A 21,715-nucleotide genomic window follows, 5' to 3' on the forward strand; every position below is an offset into this window, starting at 1 on the left:
ATAGCTAATTGCGACAAGCCAAGATTACAGCAGCTCAATGCACAGAATTTATAGATAAGACAATTTTGTAACCTTGCCTTTTGGCTTTCGGTTTTTGGCACTTAACATTGCTTAAGTGGGGTTTTAAGGCTAATGAATGCCTGCCCACCCTCTTCCACATCTGGCCTACAACATTTAATTGACTCTAAGTCTGTTAACCATAGCAGGGACATGATGGACTCAGGGCAGGTAACACATCACCCTGGCATTGATATGGAACAAAATAAAAGTTTGGACATTGATACTGTCTCTGGGATACCTGGCCAAAACAAACAAACAAACAAACAAAAAAACGGAATGCTGTTATGAAGGCATGAGCCTAGCCATACCCCATCTGCAACCATTTGATTAGCAAAACTGCTTTCCTTTCACCACACCTGGTTTTTCATGTTTTTGGCCTCTAAGCAGCAAGCAGCCAGATGTGAGCCAGTTGCAATAGCAGCATTATTTACAATAGCAAAAGATGGAAGCAACCCAATGGATGAATGGATAAACAAAATGTGGTATATACAATACAATGGAGTATTATTCAGCCTTAAAAAGGAAAGAAAATCGAATATATGCTACTATATGGATGACACTTGTGGACAATCTGCTAAGTGAAATAAGGCAGTTACATAAATACAAATGCTGTATGATTTCACTCATGTCAGGTACTCAGAATAGTCAAATCTGTAGAGAAAGAAAGTAGCATGGTGGCTGCCAGGGGATGGGGATAAGAAAGAATGAGGAGTTATTGTTTAATAGTGCAGAACTTCAGTTTTGCAAGACGCAAGAGTTCTAGAGATGGATGCTGATGGTGGCTGTATAACAATGTGAATGTACTTGCTATTAATACTACTGAACTGTATGCTTAAAAATGGCTGAGATATTAAATTTTGTGTATTTTACCACAATTTTTTAAAAATTAAATGAAAATAGGCCGGGTGCGGTGGCTCACGCCTATATTCCCAGCACTTTTGGAGGCCGAGGCAGACAGATCACTTGAGGTCAGGAGTTCCATACCAGCCTGGCCAACATGGCGAAACCCTGTCTTTACCAAAAATAACAAAAATTAGACGCACGTGATGGCCCATGCCTGTAGTCCCAGGTTCTTGGGAGGCTAATGCAGGGGGATCGCTTGAACCCGGGAGGTGGGGGTTTTAGTCAGCCGAGATAGCGCCACTGCACTCCAGCCTGGGCGACAAGGGCAAAATTCCGTCTCAAAAAAACAAAAATTTAAAAAGTTTTTACTTAAAAATTAAATGAAAATAAAAACTGTGAGTAACAACCCACATCAGAGAAAACCAGTAGGGAAAGAAGAACTTCCTACTGCCCAGTTAATCGTGGCCTGCCCACCAGGCTGTGGGAACTGGAAACCAAGGGCGTGGCCAGGGCAGGTCCAGGGCTCGGCGCTGGGCAGGACCGCGAAGAAGCCGCAGGTTCCAGCGGGTAAACCCGCAAACTGGACTGCTAGTGCGCAGGCGCTGAGTGCGCCTGCCGAGACACCTTTCAAACGTGCCCGGAAGTGACGCTAGTAGTGCTGAGACAGACTCCCAGAAGATCTCAGCAAGTCGCGTAGCTGAGCCCGGCAGGTCCTGTGAGGTCGTGCTGCTGCTATGAGCTGCACCATCGAGAAGATCCTGACAGACGCCAAGACGCTGCTGGAGAGGCTGCGGGAGCACGATGCGGCCGCCGAGTCGCTGGTGGATCAGTCGGCGGCGTTGCACCGGCGGGTAGCCTCTATGCGGGAGGCGGGGACAGCGCTTCCGGATCAGGTCAGGAAGAGGGTAGGAGTCCAGTGCTCTCGGATTCTGGGCACTGAAGGGTGGAGAGCGAGGTCAAGTGGGAACTCGGCCTGGAATTTATTCCGGGTCTCAGAGGGCGGCGGTGAGACATTTTTCCTGGATCGGGGCTGAGAAACCTGCCCTGAAGCCCTAATTTCTGCCTCTTCAGTTGCATTTGCCGCTGTTCTCAGTCTGTCTCTGTTTGTCCAGTATCAAGAGGATGCATCCGATATGAAAGACATGTCCAAATACAAACCTCACATTCTGCTGTCCCAAGAGAACACACAGATTAGAGACTTGCAGCAGGAAAACAGAGGTTAGTCAGGCCTTTTCATATCTGATAATAGTTTGAAAGTTATTGCAGAATTGCCCTAACCGTTCACAGAAGTGTACATATATTTCCAGGTCAGTACTTTTAGTAGGCGAGTCCCCCTGTGCTGGCCCGGTAAATCTAAAGTTTTTTAGATTACCCTTTTCAAGATCTCTGACTGATTTTGTAGCAGCTTACCGAGGAGGTGCTGAGTAGAATTGAATTATTGTAAACTTTAATGTTTAAGTATTAATGAAAATAAACACTGAAGGTAAGATTTAAGGTTTTGTTTATGTTCTTGTTTGTGCAAGGTGAAGCAGCAGAATGTTATTTTAAGGGTATATATTCTTAGGCTTGATTAGTATATTATTAATAATTGTAGTATTAATAGTTGTTTACCAGCGAGGTTTCACAGGTATCATTCTACTGTCTTCTTCTATCTTCATTTTTAGCTATTTATCACAATGTAGTTAAGAAATACACTCAGAGAGGCTAAATGATTTACTTATGAGTATTAACCAAGCAAGTTACAGAACTGAACTCAAACCCATGTCTTCTGATGACGTATCCTTTGTTGTTTCTGCAAGACATATCCTTTGTTGTTTCTGCTTCTCTGCCTAGAAAGTTATCTTTCACGTAGACTTTAACTGTTCCGTTTTGTGGACTTAAACACTGATTTACAACTTCGGATTCATATTATCTCTATAGTGTTACAAAATTCCAACTGTTAAGACTTTGGATATGGGATGGGAGCTCTCTCTCTCAGACATCATTGCCAAGTTATTTTATTTTTGATAGAGCTGTGGGTTTCCTTGGAGGAACACCAGGATGCTTTGGAACTCATCATGAGCAAGTACCGGAAACAGATGTTACAGTTAATGGTTGCTAGAAAAGCTGTGGATGCTGAACCAGTCCTGAAAGCTCACCAGTCTCACTCTGCAGTAAGAAACTTTGAATAAATTCAAAATGAACTGAATTGAAATCTTGAGATTGTTTTCATTGTGTGCTTGTTTTTCTTTTGTTTTTTTGAGATAGGGTCTGGCTCTGTCGACCAGGCTGAGGTGTAGTGGCACAATCTCAGCTCACTGCAACCTCTGCCTCTTGGGCTCAAGCCATCCTCTCATCTCTGCCTCCTGAGCAGCTGGGACTACAGGTGTGCACCACCATGCCCTGTTAATTTTTGTGTGTGTGGTTTTTTGTTTTCTGGTAGAGATGAGTTTTTGCTGTGTTGCACAGGCTGGTTTGAAACTCCTGTGCTCAAGCAATCCATCTATGTTGGCCTTCCAAAGTGCTGGGATTACAGGCATGAACCACTGTGCCTGGCCATGTGTGCTTGTTTTTGAAGAAAAGTAAGCTTGTTTTCCTTTCATGTTTATTACATTTGTTGTTTATTTGCCATGGTTTTGTAAAGATATGAATAGAAAGGAGGAGGATGGGGGCTGCTCAGGTCCTTTTATTTGAGTAGGACTAAGGTACCCCCTCCCTTACCAAGATCTCTTTTGAAGATGTTCATTAATTCTTAGCTCTCCCACCAAACATAATGCCAGTTAGTGTTGAGGATGCCCAGTAAACACTGGGCTGCTTATTACTTATACATGTCACTTAAGCTCCTTCATTGTAAGGAGCATGAATTCATATTTTATTCCTACCATAGTACCTGACATATAGCAGGCGGTCAGTAAACATTTTTTAAACTGAACTACATAGCATTATCCTATGTTGTTAGGGAAGAGAAGTATCCTTTTAAAAAAAAAAAAATCACATAGTTTCTATACTTTGGTTGCTTATGATCTAATCTGAGAGACTCAGTAATTGTTCTTATGTTTGTAGGTGCTTCCTAGTAGTCATTGTACATTCATGTGTACTGTATCATTTAATTCTAGATGTGTAGATTGGAGCCTACTATTTGCTACAATGAGATACAGTGAAAGATAAGCTTCATCTTAAATTCCATTGAATGCATTTTACTGACTTAAAAGTTTTAGGAAACAGATATTTTATAAATATTTGAATGGCTTTCATCTGGAAGAGAAAAGTAGATTTTATTTTTTCTCGTATGGAGTAATAAACTTGAACCTTGAAAGAGACATAGTTTACTCAGATAGATAAACTTTCTAAGTGATATGTCCAAAGATGAAATGTAGTAAGCTTCCTGCCAATGAACGTATTCAAATTTAAGTTAAACAGCCACTTAGAGATAGTATCCAACATCCAATGGGTTTTTCAGAAAAAAAATAAAATAAAAAAATAAAAAAAATTATCTGCGAATACCACAGGTCACTTGACTATGGCTTTATATCTGAGGACTAAAATTGTAGTGAAACTCCACTGTAACTTCTGTAGCATAGATTAAATGAACTTTTAAAAATCATAATGCATACACTCTTATGTTCTTTATTTCTATAGAACAGGTGGTTTTTTTCACCTTTGTTTCCTTAATATCTTCACAGGAAATTGAGAGTCAGATTGACAGAATCTGTGAAATGGGAGAAGTGATGAGGAAAGCAGTTCAGGTGGATGATGACCAGTTTTGTAAGATTCAGGAAAAATTAGCCCAGTTAGAGGTAAGATTGTTGTCATTTTAGGTTCACAGTATTTAAGAGTTTTCAGAGTCTGGAAAATACACCCTCACTGTCCTATCACTGTAATATATTGATGTTTTCTATGTGTTTATGATTTAAAATTAAAACTCCTCCTTCATACCCTATGAAGAAAGGAAATATAGTAAGCAGCAATCAATGGAAATACCAACCATGTATTGGCAAGAAGTCGAGATATCATAATGCGAAGGTAGTGGGAGTGGAGGGGAGAGATTATGTCTGACATAAAATCCTTCATCTGCCGTAATAAGAAGGGAAGTAGATAATACCTAACTAAAATTGATGATCAGGAAATAGCAGTATAAGTGTATTATTCAGAATTATGAATTAAATACCAAAAGAAATAGATAAAACTGAAAGTGGTTGCATTTGGGGTACAAAGCCAAAGAACTGCTTGTATAAGCCTTACAGTCTTGATTTCTTAAAAGCTATGTTTATATCATATTTTGATTAGAATAGGAATATGTTACAAAAAAGGGTTTGGGGCATAGTGTGCCCATAAAATTGTTAAGGAAAAACATTTCAACTTTGGGATGTTAAGGTGAGTGAATTGCTTGAGCCCAAGAGTTCAAGAGCAGCCTGGATAACATGGCGGGAGCCTGTCTTTACAAAAAAAAAAAATACAGAAAATTAGCCAGGTGTGGTAGTGTGCTCCTATAATCCCAGCTACTTGGGGGACTGAGGTGGGAGGATCACATGAACCCGGGAAGTCAAGGCTTCAGTGAGCCATGATCACACGTGCCACTGCACTCCAACCTGAGCGACAGAGTGAGACCGTGTCTCAAAAATTTAAAAGAAAAAAAAGGGGCCGGGCGCGGTGGCTCAAGCCTGTAATCCCAGCACTTTGGGAGGCCGAGGCGGGTGGATCACGAGGTCGAGAGATTGAGACCATCCTGGTCAACATGGTGAAACCCCGTCTCTACTAAAAATACAAAAAATTAGCTGGGCATGGTGGCGCGTGCCTGTAATCCCAGCTACTCAGGAGGCTGAGGCAGGAGAATTGCCTGAACCCAGGAGGCGGAGGTTGCGGTGAGCCGAGATGGTGCCATTGCACTCCAGCCTGGGCAACAAGAGCGAAACTCCATCTCAAAAAAAAAAAAAAAAAAAAGCAAAGCATTTCAGTTATTGGTTTGAGTGCTGCTTATTACAAGGTGCTGTCCTGGGCCTTTTGAGAAATACCAGAGAGAAAAAATAGGTACCTGCCCAGAGTCTAGTGGAGGGAATAACCCTAGTACTTATATGCTATGAAATAGTATGTAGCTGGGCGCGGTGGCTCAAGCCTGTAATCCCAGCACTTTGGGAGGCCGAGGCGGGTGGATCACGAGGTCAAGAGATCGAGACCATCCTGGTCAACATGGTGAAACCCCGTCTCTACTAAAAATACAAAAAATTAGCTGGGTATGGTGGCAAGTGCCTGTAATCCCAGCTACTTAGGAGGCTGAGGCAGGAGAATTGCCTGAACCCAGGAGACGGAGGTTGCAGTGAGCCGTGATCGTGCCATTGCACTCCTGCCTGGGTAACAAGAGTGAAACTCCGCCTCCAAAAAAAAAAAAAAGAAATAGTATGTAAGTGCTAGGAGACAGATACAAATACTGAAGGAAGCACTTCATGGGGTAAATTTCTCGACCACAGGCTCTAATCTCTTAGTTACTCTAGCTGTGACTTCCACACATGTTGGTGAAGCTAAAAGTGCTTTGGTTTACCAGAATTTTCTGCAGAGAATAAGGATGAAGAGTGCAAGCTACCCTATCTAGAAATCAAAGGTAGTGACAGGTCCCAAATAGGAATTAGGAGCCAGTGAAATGATAGAATGACCTTCTATTTATCCCCAATTTACCTCACTTATGGAAATATCCCTAAGGAAATGTGGGACAGGTTCTACTTTAATACTTCATGTAGAAGAAACATAACCACCAGATTCAGACCCCAGCAGTATCACATCCAAGTTGTCTGAATTTGGACAACTTTTTGGAATTTTGTGAGCCAGAGTATCCCCATCTTAAATAGAATATGGATGTAGGCAGTGATGCCGTACCCTACGGGGTACTATGAGATAATATATACAGTGCACCCATGTAGTACCCAGCTACATGCTTAATAAGTAGTTTCTTTACCCCTTTTCTTCCATTTCTCTAGAACTATAAGATATCCAGGAGTGGAGACTAATCAGAGTGAAATGATTATTAGGAATTTCTTAAATAAAACAAATAATAGGAAAACTGTGGGAACCATGAAGAATATAACAGTGAATTCCTCAGGTGGAGAGGGACCTTGTTTATTGTTTCTCCTTTGTAAGCCTCACACTTGGTATATAGAAATTACTCAGTAAATTACTACTACAAAAGAGTATCATTGCCTACATTCTACATGTAAATGTTTGTTAAATGAATCAATAATTAGTATTTAAGGAAATTCTCAGTTAGTAGACTTTTTGTTTCCTTAAAATTTTTTTTTTTTTTTTTTTTTTTTTTTGAGATGGAGTTTCGCTCTTGTTAACCCAGGCTGGAGTGCAATGGTGCGATCTCGGCTCACCACAACCTCCACCTCCTGGGTTCAGGCAATTCTCCTGCCTCAGCCTCCTGAGTAGCTGGGATTACAGTCACGCACCACCATGCCCAGCTAATTTTTTTTTGTATTTTTAGTAGAGACGGGGTTTCACCATGTTGACCAGGATGGTCTCGATCTCTTGACCTCGTGATCCACCCGCCTCGGCCTCCCAAAGTGCTGGAATTACAGGCGTGAGCCACCGCGCCCGGCCCCCTTAAAATTTTTTAAATTAAAATAATGTTTTCTGCTCCTGGCCCAAAATAATGTGTTTTTATAATACAGTTTGACAGTAAAAAATATCAGAAATAAACATGCCTTTTTTTTCCAGCTTGAAAATAAGGAACTTCGAGAATTATTGTCCATCAGCAGTGAGTCTCTTCAAGCCAGAAAGGAAAACTCAATGGACACTGCTTCGCAAGCCATCAAATAACTGAACTCTGAATGATGGCTGGAGATTGTCTATCAAGGAAGGAAGTTGTTATCTTCCCATTCAAGTACTGTTCATTAAGTGTCTTGCCTCAGATTTGATTTAATCGTGATTAAAGTTATCAGGTGGCAATTTAGAATTTCCAGTCAATATTGCTGTCCACAAAAACGGTTCTCAGATGTATTAATGTGGATACATGCTGAATTTCACTATTCCTTTCTCAAAGAGACGACTTTTAATTTTTATTTCTGGGAACTTGATTTATATAAACTGTGTTTTCAGTTCATTGTTATTTTTCACATCTCTGAAACTTTGAGCATTTTTTTATAAGCCAACAATTTTATTATGTATAGCATTGTAAAATACACTTCTAGGAAATTTTAGGAGAGATTTAACTTTTTTAATTTATTTGGCATAAACCTTGATTTATCTTTTTTTCATTTGACATAAATAATACAATTCCACAGAACTAAATCAGCAGATTCTCTGATTTGTAATGTCATTCGCCTGTGAAGTTTTAAGTCTCTCTGGTGCTAAGAATTGTCACTTTATGGCCTGGTGCCTTTGCTTTTAATTTGAGAGAACCTACTGCTAGTCCCAGGAAACATACTTGAAAATAAGTCAGCTATTTTTTTCCCCAGTGATAGTATAGTTGTCATATATTGTTCAAAGTTCATTTTGTTCAGGTCGGGCACGGTGGCTCAAGCCTGTAATCCCAGCACTTTGGGAGGCCGAGGCGGGTGGATCACGAGGTCGAGAGATCGAGACCATCCTGGTCAACATGGTGAAACCCCGTCTCTACTAAAAATACAAAAAATTAGCTGGGCATGGTGGCTCGTGCCTGTAATCCCAGCTACTCAGGAGGCTGAGGCAGGAGAATTGCCTGAACCCAGGAGGCGGAGGTTGCGGTGAGCCGAGATCGCGCCATTGCACTCCAGCCTGGGTAACAAGAGTGAAACTCCGTCTCAAAAAAAAAAAAGTTCATATTGTTCAAAGCTGAGGAACTTGTCTTGTGTATGTGCATGCACCTACTTCAAATACTGAGTAGCTTTTATTAAATATAATCATCTAAAAGCACAAGAAAATCAAAAACCCAAATATAATGAGTCAATTTTTCTTGTCTTTTTTTTTTTTCTGAGACAGAGTCTCACTCTGTTGCCAGGCTGGTGTGCAGCGGCATGATCTTGGCTCACTGCAGCCTCCAACTCTGTGGTTCAAGTGATTCTCCTGCCTCAGCCTCCCAAATACCTGGGATTACAGGCACATGCCACCACATTCAGCTAAGTTTTGTATTTTCAGTAGAGACAGCATTTCAATATGTTGGCCAGGATGGTGTTGATCTCCTGACATCATGATCCGCTCACTTCAGCCTCCCTGAGTCAATTTTTCAATGTTATCCTACTAGTTCTACATATTTTAACTTTTATATAATTTCCATTTTATAGTTAAGAATCATCACTTAGTTGGATTGGATGCCTTTCATTCCTAGCACTAATAGTTGACTTTCTTTTTGTCAAAAATAGTTGTCTATTTTTTACATAAAAGTAGCTTTTTTTCTTTTTAAAGCTATATAAAAAGGTAAGGAAGCAGTTTAATTACCTAATGAGAATTATTACACTCATAATGCTATGTAGGCAACATTGAGATTCAAATGCCCAGTGGTCAGCTGGATTCACTCATCAAATCATTCCTGGTTCAGTTTACTCACATTTCATAGTTATAAATTTCTTCATGTTATAGTTGTATTTAGATTTGCCCAGAATTCGTTGAGATAATGCTAAACCTATATTTTCCAATAACATTAAGCACCGTAATGCATGGGAGAGACACGGTATTAAAAAGAGTTGTTAGTGCTTTATGTGATGTAATATTTCTTTCGTACTGCTATAAAGAACTAACTCCAGTTAAAACAACAGAATCTTTCAAAGATGTCCTAAAGCATCTGATCCCAGTAATACTAATGGATGTCACCTAGAGCATTGGGTGTTAATGAATAGTTATGTCATTTAAGAATTTTTCAAATTTCTGTTCTATATCCTGCATAGCATTTGACAAAAAAACACCTCCAGATGTGAGCGTTTTTTAATTTCATTTCCCAAGAGTAAGTAATTAGCCCAGCCATTTGCCTTGCAGTATATCTTAGGTGACCCCATAAGTCCATCCAAGAGATAGGTACTCTATACCATTTAGCAGCCATGGCCAAACCTACCATGGCTAGATTTCAGTGAAAATGATAAAATAATCAAATTAAGGTATAATATGGTGTCCCTTTGTCTGCTTTATGTTCCTTTCGAGCTGTTTATGAAGTTCTTTATATCTCAAGTATCAGGATAAATCTGCATATTAACTTTTCCCCCTGGGAAATCAAAAGCCTGAAGTACAAGTCTAAGAAGCTTTTAATGCCCTGCATAATATAAATTCTGGCTGGTATTAATGCTATGAAGATAATGTGTAGTTAGCAAATTGAGTGAGGGAGAAGTGTTCTTCCTTTTAAATGGATTTTAAAGTTTCTCCTTCAGTGGGTGAAGAACTTGCCTGGTTAAAATCTTAGTTCACAATTATCTTTTCTAACAAAAACTGCACTTTCAGAAGATTAGCTAATTTTACTCATTAATAAGTCAAATTAGGAAATGCAGAGGGTTTTTTTACATATATAAAAACCTTGTCAAGTAGTCATCATGAGAGTCATACATACTTTGTTAATTAGCACAGTATATTCAGTAGTGTAACTCTATAAATAGTAGTTTATATTGGTGTAGTATTATGTCAATAATTCTTATATTAACACCTTACGCATAATTTGATTCAAACATTGAAGGTTTATTTTAGTATTCTTCAAAATGTGGTTCCCTGATCTACTGAAATAGAAATTTGGAGATGGAGTTCAAGAATTGGTATTCTAATAATCATCCCAGACAATTCCTAAAGACACTAATTTTAAAATGTCTAGTCTAGGCCCCATTGTGTAATGATTAGCACTCTAAAAGATTAAAAAGAAAAAAAGTCTAGTATGTGCCAACTACTTCATTAATAGTTATGAATTTAAAAATGAAAAATTCTGGTATAGGAGACAAGTATATATATCATTATAATGCTGTGTGAGAAATCCATTATGTAAGTCTGTATAGGATATAGAAAAGGGACTTTAAACTTGAGAATTCAATAGAGATAATAAATGGGTAGGAGGGAAGTAGAAAACCTTGGTGCCACAAAAGCAAAGTATATGTGGTATTGCCAATAATGGCACACTATTGAGTGCTTTACTATGTGTCAGGTACTGTATTATATAATCTCCACTTTAACTGTACCTCATTTTGCAGATACTCGGGCACAAGGAGGTGGTTATTTGTCCAAACTGGAACCAAGATTCAAACCCAGACAGAGTCTTAAGCACATTTTTAATCACTAACTTGAGATACCTTTAAATGCCAAATACTGCTGGGAGTTCAAATGTTTCTTGAATAGCAAAATCTATTTTTATTAATAGTCTAATAGTGTGAAACACCACAGCTCATATATTAGAAAAATTATGAATTCAATAAATGGAGTCTTAACTAATGAGATAGTGTTTTCTAGAATGGTATAGCTGAGAGTATGTATGCATTCAACTAAAAGGGATCCTGTAAAACCAGTGACTCTTAATACATTACACACAGGAAAAGGTGCAGTTTTGTCTTTCCAATCTGCCTCCTTACCATGTTGGCTTTCATCCCTCGTGCTATTTTCTTGTGTTTGCCAGAAAATTGTTGCTGAGCCAAATGTCATGCCATGTTTAAGGCAGGGAAGAAAAAATGGAAATGCCCTGTGCCAGCTACATATATCCCCTTTTATGAGGGAAAATAGAGCTTTCCCAGAAATTCCAAATGGATTTTCCCTTGGCTTAATTGCCTAACCAGTTAAATGGCCACTGGTACCTGCAAAGAAAGCAGGGTACATAGCTGTCCCAAATAAAATCAGTATTACCAGGCAGGGCGCGGTGGCTCAAGCCTGTAATCCCAGCACTTTGGGAGCCCGAGGCGGGTGGATCACAAGGTCAATAGATCGAGACCATCCTGGTCAACATGTTGAAACCCCATCTCTACTAAAAATACAAAACATTAGCTGGGCATGGTGGCATGTGCCTGTAATCCCAGCTACTCAGGAGGCTGAGGCAGGAGAATTGCCTGAACCCAGGAGGCGGAGGTTGCAGTGAGCTGAGATCGCGCCATTGCACTCCAGCCTGGTTAACAAGAGCGAAACTCTGTCTCAAAAAAAAAAAAAAAAAATCAGTATTACCAAGAAGAAAGAATGCTGAGAAAGCAACTAACGGTGCCTGTGACTGTTACATTGTCAAGTCCTTCCCCTTGAATATAGTTTTGGAAGAATTAGCTGAAGGAGTGCGTTGATGTTGAATAGCTAGAAGAATGGGCTATAGCAGACATCTGTCACTTCTCTTTTAGCTGCCCAGTATCTTAACTCCTGTGTTTAGGGAATCCCTCACCTAATGACGGAGAGCATTCCGCATTCCTCCCTCCTAAAGAATTTGAAACTACCAGGTAAATGTTTTCTCAGCCTCTTTTGCAGCCTTCAACTTTAAAGTTAGTGATAAAAAGAAGCAAGGAACCATGCAGATTCCTTTGAAGATGGTAACTAACAAAACTACTGCATTCATCTCCACAGAGGAGCAGCAAAAGTGCTTTAGTGATAATCTCTAATTCCCTTTTTTTTAGACAGAGTCTTGCTCTGTCACCCAGGCTGGAGCACAGTGGCACTATCTCAGCTCACTGCAATCTCCGCCTTCTGCATTCAAGCAATTCTCCTGCCTCAGCCTTCCTCCCTCAGCTGGGATTATAAGTGCCCACCACCACGCCCAGCTAATTTTTGTATTTTTAGTAGAGATGGGGTTTCTCCATGTTGGCCAGGCTGGTCTGGAACTTCTAACCTCAGGTGATCTGCCCGCCTCGGCCTCCCAAAGTGCTGGGATTATAGGCATGAGTCACCATGCCTGGCCTGTTACCTCTAATTCTTGTTTGCTAGGTGTCCTAAAGATTCCGAGAATTACTTTTAATAAAATCAGGGTGTTTTTGTTGTTGTTAAAACCTACCTGAATTACCTATAACCAAGAACTCTGCTTGATAAAATAAGCATAGTTTTGGGAACAACCATACACATATGAATTTTATTAATATTTACGCATAATTTTGGACTTAATTTTAATGTAATTTTGATGCTTATAAAAGGGTAAATGTGGAATGCAAATAAATTATCAAGTATAATAACTCATCACCTAACTTAAGAATGATAACATTAGCAGTGCTTGCATTTATCTATTTGAGATCCTTTCCTATCTTTGCCCACCCCACTGCTCTCTTTTTAATAGTTTTATTCACATGTAAAAACACCTGAAATACATATATATACCTAAAGTGACTTATTTTTTAGTTTTCTTTTTGAACTTCAAAAAAATTGTATCATACCCTATGTAGTCCAAGGATTTGATTCTTTTTTCACTTAACATATCTCTAAGATTCATATGTTTTATATCTGTCATTTTCATGGATGTATATTTCATTTCTGGATCATACAACATATTGTTAAGGAATATATAATAAATTATACATTTTTTTAAAATCCTTGCTAATATCTTGCTAATTTTTAACTCTCCTTTCCTCTGCCTCATTTATATTAAAAACATTTAACTATAAGAGGTCATATTTCTTTTTTTTGTTTGTTTGTTTTTTTGTTTTTTTGTTTTTTTTTGAGACGGAGGTTTCGCTCTTGTTACCCAGGCTGGAGTGCAATGGCGTGATCTCGGCTCACCGCAACCTCTGCCTCCTGGGTTCAAGCAATTCTCCGGTCTCAGCCTCCTGAGTAGCTGGGATTACAGGCATGCACCACCATGCCCAGCTAATATTTTGTATTTTTAGTAGAGACGGGGTTTCACCTTGTTGACCAGGATGGTCTCGATCTCTTGACCTCATGATCCACCCGCCTCGGCCTCCCAAAGTGCTGGGATTACAGGCTTGAGCCACTGCGCCCAGCCAAGAGGTCATATTTCATATTCTGCAGTTATTTCACTGATATATCTCATGGCAACTTTCAGAATGAATTAAGGGGTATTATCTGCTAATACAGGAAAAAGCAGTTAATGCTTTTTGTTTTGTCACTCCTGGAATGCTAAAGGGGAGGCAGAACCTTCAGAGCTTCAGTTAACTACAGCTTCACTCAAAATTTCATCTAGCCTTGTAGAAATATGTGTAGAACTAATTGATGAATTTTTGTATGTTACTGATTATAAGATTCTATTTCTTATTTTAACATCTTTGATATTGGGATATATCTTACATCAGAATCACAGGTTCTGATGTTGTTGACTTGTAAGCATAGACAAAATTGGTTTGCACTCATGGTGGATGACTGGACAAAGACAGTCTCCAAATTTCTTTTTTTTTTTTTTTAATTTTTAGTATACTTTAAGTCCTGGGGTACATGTGCAGATCATGTTACATAGGTATACACTTGCCATGGTGGTGGTTTGCTGCATCCATTGCCCCGTCATCTACATTAGGTTTTTATCCTAATGCTATCCCTCCCCAATCCCCCAGCCCCTGCTATTCCTTCCCTGGCACCCCCCCATGCCCCAGTGTATGATGTTCTCATCACTGTGTCCATGTGTTCCTCATTATTCAACACCCACTTATGAGTGAGAACATGTGGTGTTTGGTTTTCTGTTCTTGTGTCAGTTTGCTGAAAATGATGGTTTCCAGTTTCATGCATGTCCCTGCAAAGAACATGAACTCATCCTTTTTCGTGGCTGCATAGTACTCCATGGCGTGTATGTGCCAAATTTTCTTTATCCAGTCTATCACTGATGGGCATTAGTGTTGGTACCAAGTCTTTGCTATTGTGAACAGTGCTGCAATAAACATATATATGCATGTGTCTTTATAATAAAATGATTTATAATCCTTTGGGTATATATCTAGTAATGGGATTGCTGGGTCAAATAGTATTTCTATTTCTAGATCCTTAAAGAATTGCCAACTGGCTTCCACAATGGTTGAATTACCATGTCAATATTTCAATCAAACTAAGGACCATTTGAAAAAGAAACATGGGTTTTAGCCATTTTCTGTACTTTCCATTGATACCTTATCAAAAGTGTGCCTTATAAAATTTGGAGTATGGCTGGCTGTATTAGTCTTCTACTATAAAACAAATTACCACAAATAACAGTTTAAAGCAACATTGACTTATCTCACAGTTCTGTAGGTCTAAAGTCTATGCAGGGCTCAAATGAGTTCTCCTCTCATATACTCACAAGGCTAAAATCAAGGTGTCAAAACTAACTGCATCTTATCTGAGATTCCAGGCTCTCTCCCACATTCACATAGCTAATGACAAAATCCATTTTGGTACATCTGTACAACTCAAAGACTGTCTTCAAGGCCAACAGGACATCATCTCTGACTTCTCTTTTAAGAATACATCTAAGTCACGTCCAGCCAGAATATCTCCCTTTTAGACTCCCTTTTAAGAATACATCTGAGTCAGGTCCAGCCAGAATATCTCCCTCTTGATTAACTCAGCTGATTAGAGATCTTAATTATATCTGCAGTAATCTCTTTGTAAGACAAGAGATATAAGTGTAAAAAAAAAAAAAAGAAAAGAAAAGAAAAAAGAGATAATAAGTGACACAGCTTCTCACAACCACATTTCACCTATGCTTACAATGGGATGATATAAGACATGTATAGCGGCATGAGAATCTTGGTGATCAGCTTGGAATTCTGCCTACCACTGACTTTTAACAGCTTGGAATAAAATCCTGGAAACCATGAAGCACTTTTTGAGGAATGCTACATTATGAGTGTCCTTGGTGGGTTCAAAATAATTCTATGTGGAAAAACCTGGACATCTATAAACCAGAAAGACTCAGCAAGATCCACCAATGGATGGTGGACAAAAATTTAAGCAAAAACAGGATATTTATATGTTTGTGTTAGTACCTAGAGTTGCCATAACAAATGAACTCAAACTGGGTGGCTTAAAACAAATTTATTCTTTCAGTCCTGGAGGCTAGAAGTCTGAGGGAGAATGTGTTCCATGCCCCTCTCCTAGCTTCTGGGGTTGCTGGCAATTCTTGTTCCCTGATTTCCAGATGTATCACTTCAATCTCTTGTCTTCATCTGGCATTCTCCATGTATGTCTCTAGTTAGTGTATAAAATTCCCTCTTCTAAGGACACTACTCACTGGGATTCAGGCCCACTCTAATCCAGTATGACTTTATCTTAACTTGATTACATCCACAAAGGCCCTATTCTAAAGGTTACATTTTAAGGTTCTGTGTGGGAATGAATTTATGGGGGACACTATTCAGTACATTACCAAGGCATTGCCCCACCCCAAAATATTTACTGATTACAAAAGGGAAAGTAGTAATTTTACAATGGAGAATCTTGGCAGACACAAACTGATCAAACTGACTAAGGTAAACATCATTAATAATACACTTCAACACCTAGGCACGGTGGCTCACACTTGTTATCCTAGCACTTTGGGAGGCCAAGGTGGGTGGCTCACCGGAGGTCAGGAGTTCGAGAGCAGCCTGGCCAACATGGTGAAACCCCGTCTCTACTAAAAATGCAAAAATTACCCAGGCGGGGTGGTGGGCACACGTAATCCCAGCTACTCAGGAAGCTGAGGTGGTAGAATTGCTTGAACCCGGGAGGCAGAGGCTGCAGTGCATCAAGATCATGCCAAAGCACTCCAGCCTGAGCAGCAGAGCGAGACCTCATCTCAAATAATAAGACTAATACACTTCAACATTATATACCCCTGATATTGATGCAATGAGAGGCACATAACCTCTGTAGTCTTCTTCCATGCAATGCATTACCTCAATCTAATCAAGAGAAAACATCAGACAAAATCAAATGAGGGATATTTGTGAAGTAACTCACTGATACTGTTTCAAAGTATATATATGTTTTCTGAATCAGTATCTTACTCTATTACCCAGACTAGGGACAGTAGCGCTATCTCTGCTCACTGCAATGTCTACCTCCTGAGTTCAAGCAATTCGTAGCCTCAGCCTCCAGGGTAGCTGGGATTGCAGGTGCCTCCCACCACACCCAGGTAATTGTTGCATTTTTAGTAGAGATGGGGTTTCACCATGTTGACCAGGCTAGTCTCAAACTCCTGACCTCAAGTGATACACCAGCCTCAACCTCCCAAAGTGCCGGGATTACATGTATGAGCCACCGTGCCCAGCCTGTTTCAGTGTTAAAGCTGTAAAAGACAAAGATTGAAGAACTGTCATAGAAGGGAGACATAAAAACTAAATGCAGTGTGGGATTCTAGATTTGATCCTGGAAGAGAAAATGGACATTGGAGGAAAAGCTGGTGTAGTGCAAAATAAATTTATAGTTCAAGTCATATTACCATGTCAAAATGGATTTCCTAATTTTGAAAATTGTTCTATAGTTATGTAAGGTTAAAATAGGGGAAGCAGGTACAGGGTTTATAGAAACTTCCTCTACTTTTTTTTTTTTTGGAGACAGAGTCTCAACTTGTCACCCAGGCTGGAGTGCAGTGGCACGATCTCAGCTCACTGCAAACTTCGTCTCCCAGGTTCAAGCGATTCTTCTGCCTCAGCCTCCTGAGTAGCTGGGATTACAGGCACCCACCACCATGCCCAGCTAATTTTTTTATTTTTAGTAGAGACAGAGCTTTGTCATGTTGGCTATGCTGGTCTTGAACTCCTGACGTCAGGTAGTCTGCCCATCTCAGCCTCCCAAAGTGCTGGGACTACAGGTTGTAAGCCACCGCGCCTGGTCTTCTGTACTATTTTTCTACATCTTCTTTAAGTGTAAAAATCTAAAAAAAAAAAAAATCTCAAGTACCTATCTGCCTATACAGGTTTTTTGGTCTTTTCTACATTTTCCTTTTCTTTCCTATTGGCTTTTTCTTACTAAGTAATAGTAAATTAATACTAAGATGTATTAATTTACTATATGTTCATGATACCAATACATTATTTTATATGTTACAAATACATATAGTCTGTTGATTTTTAAAACTTTTTTATATTGCCTCTTGATTAATGGAATTTTAAAAATATGGTCAAACTTATTACTAAAAAGAAAGATTCAGAAGAGTTAGACTTTGTGAAGAAGTTTTAGGAATATCTTAACAAATTTATTTTGCTTCTTTTTAAAATTCATTTACACACAAGAGGGATACCTGATATAAATCTATGTCTAGGCTGGGCACAGGTGGCTCATGCCTGTAACCCCAGCACTTTGGAAGGCCGAGGCAGGAGGATTGCTTGAGCCCAAGAGTTCAAGACAAGCCTGAGCATGGCAAAACCCCATTTCTATAAATAAATACAACAATTAGCCAGGTATAATAGTGCACGCCTGTAGTCTCAGCTACTCAGATGGCTGAGGCAGGAGGATTGCTTGAGCCTGGGAGGTAGAGGCTGCAGTGAGCTGAGACCATGCCACTGCAATGCAGCTTGGGTAAAACCCTGTCTTTAAAAAAAAAAAAAAGAAGAAGAAGAAGTAAGTTTAAAAGTTATTTCAAAGAATATAAAATAAAAATTCTAAGTAATGAAAGTTTTATTTCATAATCGTAGTAGTCCATTCTCATGCTGCTGTAAGACATACCCAAAACTGGGTAATTTATAAAGAAAAGAGGTTAAATTGACTTTCAGTTCTGCAAGGCTGGGGAGGCCTCAGAAAACAATCATTGCAGAAGGGGAAGCAAACACATCCTTCTTCACATGGTGGCAAGAAGGAGAATGAGTGCTGAGCAAGGGGGAAAAGCCCCTTATAAAACCATCAGATACGTGGGACGCAGTGGCTCATGCCTGTAATCCCAGCACTTTGGGAGGCTAAGGCAGGTGAATCACTTGAGGGCAGGAGTTCGAAATCAGCCTGATCAACATGGTGAAACTCCATCTCTAGTAAAAAAAAAATTCAAAATCAGCTGGGCATCGTGGCACATGCCTGTAATCCCAGCTACTTGGGATGCTGAGGCAGAAGAATTGCTTGAACCCAGGAAGTGGAGGTTGCAGTGAGCCAAGATCACCCCATTGCATTCCAGCCTGGCAACAAGAACAAAACTCCATCTCAAAAAATAAATAAAAATAAAATCATCGGATATTGTGAGAACTCACTCACTCTCATGAGAACAGCACGTAGGGATAACCACCCCCATGATTCAATTACCTTCGACAGGGTTCCTCCCACAACATATGAGTATTATGGGAACTAGAATTCAAGATGAGATTTGTGAGAGGACACAGCCAAACCATATCATTGTGCCCATGGCCCCTCCCAAATCTCATATCCTCACAATTAAAAACATGATCATGCCTTTCCAACAATCCTCCAAAGTCTTAGCTCATTCCAGCATTAACCCAAAAGTCCAAGTCCAAAGTCTCATCTGAAACAAGGCAAGTCCCTTCCACCTATGAAACTGTAAAATCGAAAGCAATTTAGTTATTTCCTAGATACAATGGGGGTACAGACATTGGGTAAATATACCCTTTCCAAATGGGAGAAATTGGCCAAAACAAAAAGGCTATAGGCCCCATGCAAATCCAAAATACAATACAGCAGTCATCAAACCTTAAAGTTCCAAAATTATTTCCTTTGACTGACTTGATGTCTCACATCCAGGTCACATTGATGCAAGAGGTAGGCTCCCCATGACCTTGGGCAGCTCTGCCCCTGTGGCTTTGCAGGGTACAGCCCCCCTCCCAGCTGCTTTCACAGCTGGCATTAAGTGTCTGCAGTTTTTCCAGGCACACAGTGCAAGCTGTCAGTGGATCTACCATTCTGGAGGATGACAGTCCTCTTTTCACAGCTCCACTAGGCAGTACTTCAGTGGGCTCTGTGTGGGGTCTCCAATCCCACATTTCCCTTCTGTACTGCCCTAGCAGAGGTTCTCATGAGGGCTCTACCCCTACAGCAGACTTCTGCCTGGACATCCAGGCATTTCCATACATCCTCTGAAATCTAGGAGGAGGTTCCCAAACCTCAATCCTTGACTTCTACATACTGACAGGCCCAATACCATGTGTTAGCTGCCAAGACTTGGGGCTTGCACTCTCTGAAATAACAGCCTGAGCTATACCATCCATGCCAAACCTGGCTCCAAACAAAATGCTGTAACAGATTTGACAGCAGAAGCCGTAAATGTAGCTATTGCAGCACCGCCATCAGAGGGAGAGGCTAACGCTGAGCTCTGTCGGTATCTTTCCAAGGTCCTAGAACTCAGGAAGAGCGATGTGGTTTTGGATAAGGATGGGAAATCTCGTGAAAAGGTGGTGAAGCTTTTGGCCTCTACAACTCCAGAAGAGATCTTGGAGAAATTTAAAAAGGAAGCCAAAAAAAACATAAGAGCAAGAAATGAGGCCAGGTGTGGTGGCTCATGCCTGCAGTCCCAGCACTTTGGGAGGCTGAGCAGGCAGATCACCTGAGGTCAGGAGTTTAAGATCAGCCTGACCAACATGGTGAAACCCTGTCTCTACTAAAAATACAAAATTAGCTGTGTGTGATGGTGCATGCCTGTAATCCCAGCTACTCGCGAGACTGAGGCAGGAGAATCGCTTGAACCCAGGAGGCGGATGTTGCAGTGAGCTGAGATCATGCCATTGCACTCCATCCTGGGCAACAAGAGTGAACTCCCTCTCAAAAAAAAAAAAAAAAAGAAATGAAAAATACATCCTTGAGAAACTTTTTTATTGCTAACGGTAAAAAGGCTGTTAAATAGAAACATATACTATATCCACAGACGAGCATGCAGAGAGTAATATACATATTCAAATAAGACTTCAAAAAGTAGAAATTTTAAAAGTGCTATACATTGAATACAGGTTCTGAAATCCCTAACCCCAAACAGCCTGGAACATGTTACTCTGATTTCATGGCATTATAAAATAACAAGAGCTGGAAAGAGTATTCAAGATGACCTGATTTAACACCTTTCATTCTGTGGGCGGAGCTTCTGATACCCAGAAGTTGTGAGACTTACTCAAGATTGTACCATGCAAGCTGGCAACTAGAACTCAGATCTTTTGACTCCTTGTTGAATTAAGTTTTTCCAGATTGTAAATTAAAATCATCATATCTCCAAAAAAAAAAAAAAAAAAGTATACCATCTATACTTTGGCTTCTTTTAGCCATAGCTGCAGGTGAAGCAGCTGAGACTCAGGATACCATGTCCAAAGGCTGCACATATCCCAAAGCTGCACATATTTCAAGGCTGCACAGAGCAGGTGGGGCCTGGGCCTGGCTCAGGAAACTATTTTTCCTTCCTTGGTCTGCCTGCTCAGCCTCCCAAAGTGCTGGGAGGGGCTGCTATGAAGCACTCTGACATGCCCTGGAGACATTGCTCCATTGTCTTGATGATTAGCATTTGTCTCCTCCTTACTTATGCAAGTTTCTACAGCCAGCTTGAATATCTCCCCAGAATATGGGTTTTTCTTTTCTACTGCATCACCAGGCTACAAATGTTCTAAACTTTCATGCTCTGCTTCCCTTTTAAACATAAGTTCCAATTCCAAACCATCTTTGCGAATGCATAAAACTGAATGCTTTTAAGAGCACCCAATCCACCTTTTAAATGCTTTGCCACTTAGAAACCTCTTCCATTAGATACCCTAAATCATCATAGATCTCTAGGGCAGGGGCAAGATGCTGCCAGTCTCTTTGCTAAAGCATAGCAAGAATCACTTGTATTCCAATTCCCAACAAGTTCCTCATCACTATCTGAGACCACTTCAGCCTATGGACTTCATTGTCCATATTATTATCAGCATTTTAGTTACAGGCTTTCCCACATCTTCCTATCTTCTGAGCCTTCAATTCTCTAGGGATTTCCAAACCTTCCCACATTTTTCTTTCCTCTTCTGAGACCTCCAAACTGTTCCCGCTTCTACCTACCCAGTTCCAAAGTTGCTTTCACATTTTCAGATATCCTTAATGCAGTGCCGAAATAGCTGCTGGTACCAATTTGCTGTATTAGTCCATTCTC

The 21,715-nt window shown here is 40.1% G+C and overlaps 1 protein-coding gene and 1 pseudogene across 2 annotated transcripts; both read left to right on the top strand.

Annotated features, from left to right (window-relative positions):
• The first annotated feature begins 1,539 nt into the window (after window positions 1-1,539).
• Window positions 1,540-14,624, top strand: SIKE1 (suppressor of IKBKE 1). Of its 2 annotated transcripts, none has more exons than XM_074381215.1 (5): window positions 1,540-1,808; window positions 2,016-2,121; window positions 2,914-3,056; window positions 4,566-4,679; window positions 7,591-14,624. In XM_074381215.1, the coding sequence occupies exons 1-5, from the start codon at window positions 1,638-1,640 to the stop codon at window positions 7,690-7,692; spliced, it is 636 nt and encodes a 211-aa protein (XP_074237316.1). In that variant the 5' UTR covers window positions 1,540-1,637; the 3' UTR covers window positions 7,693-14,624. The 2 variants fall into 2 exon arrangements, with proteins under 2 accessions (XP_074237316.1, XP_010342358.1); XM_010344056.2 differs by having other exon boundaries at window positions 1,542-1,796.
• LOC101048547 (UPF0235 protein C15orf40 homolog pseudogene) lies at window positions 12,294-20,808 on the top strand (annotated as a pseudogene).
• The last annotated feature ends 907 nt before the right edge of the window (window positions 20,809-21,715 follow it).

This window comes from Saimiri boliviensis, chromosome 11, assembly GCF_048565385.1.
Source record: "Saimiri boliviensis isolate mSaiBol1 chromosome 11, mSaiBol1.pri, whole genome shotgun sequence".
NCBI lineage: Eukaryota > Metazoa > Chordata > Mammalia > Primates > Cebidae > Saimiri > Saimiri boliviensis.

Excerpts from the sequence above, each read along its gene's own strand:
- SIKE1 (XM_074381215.1), top strand. The coding sequence starts at position 1,638 with ATGAGCTGCACCATCGAGAAGATCCTGACAGACGCCAAGACGCTGCTG. Across the intron at positions 3,057-4,565 it reads CTCACCAGTCTCACTCTGCA|GAAATTGAGAGTCAGATTGA; the intron begins GTAAGAAACTTT and ends ATATCTTCACAG. Across the intron at positions 4,680-7,590 it reads AAAAATTAGCCCAGTTAGAG|CTTGAAAATAAGGAACTTCG; the intron begins GTAAGATTGTTG and ends TTTTTTTTCCAG.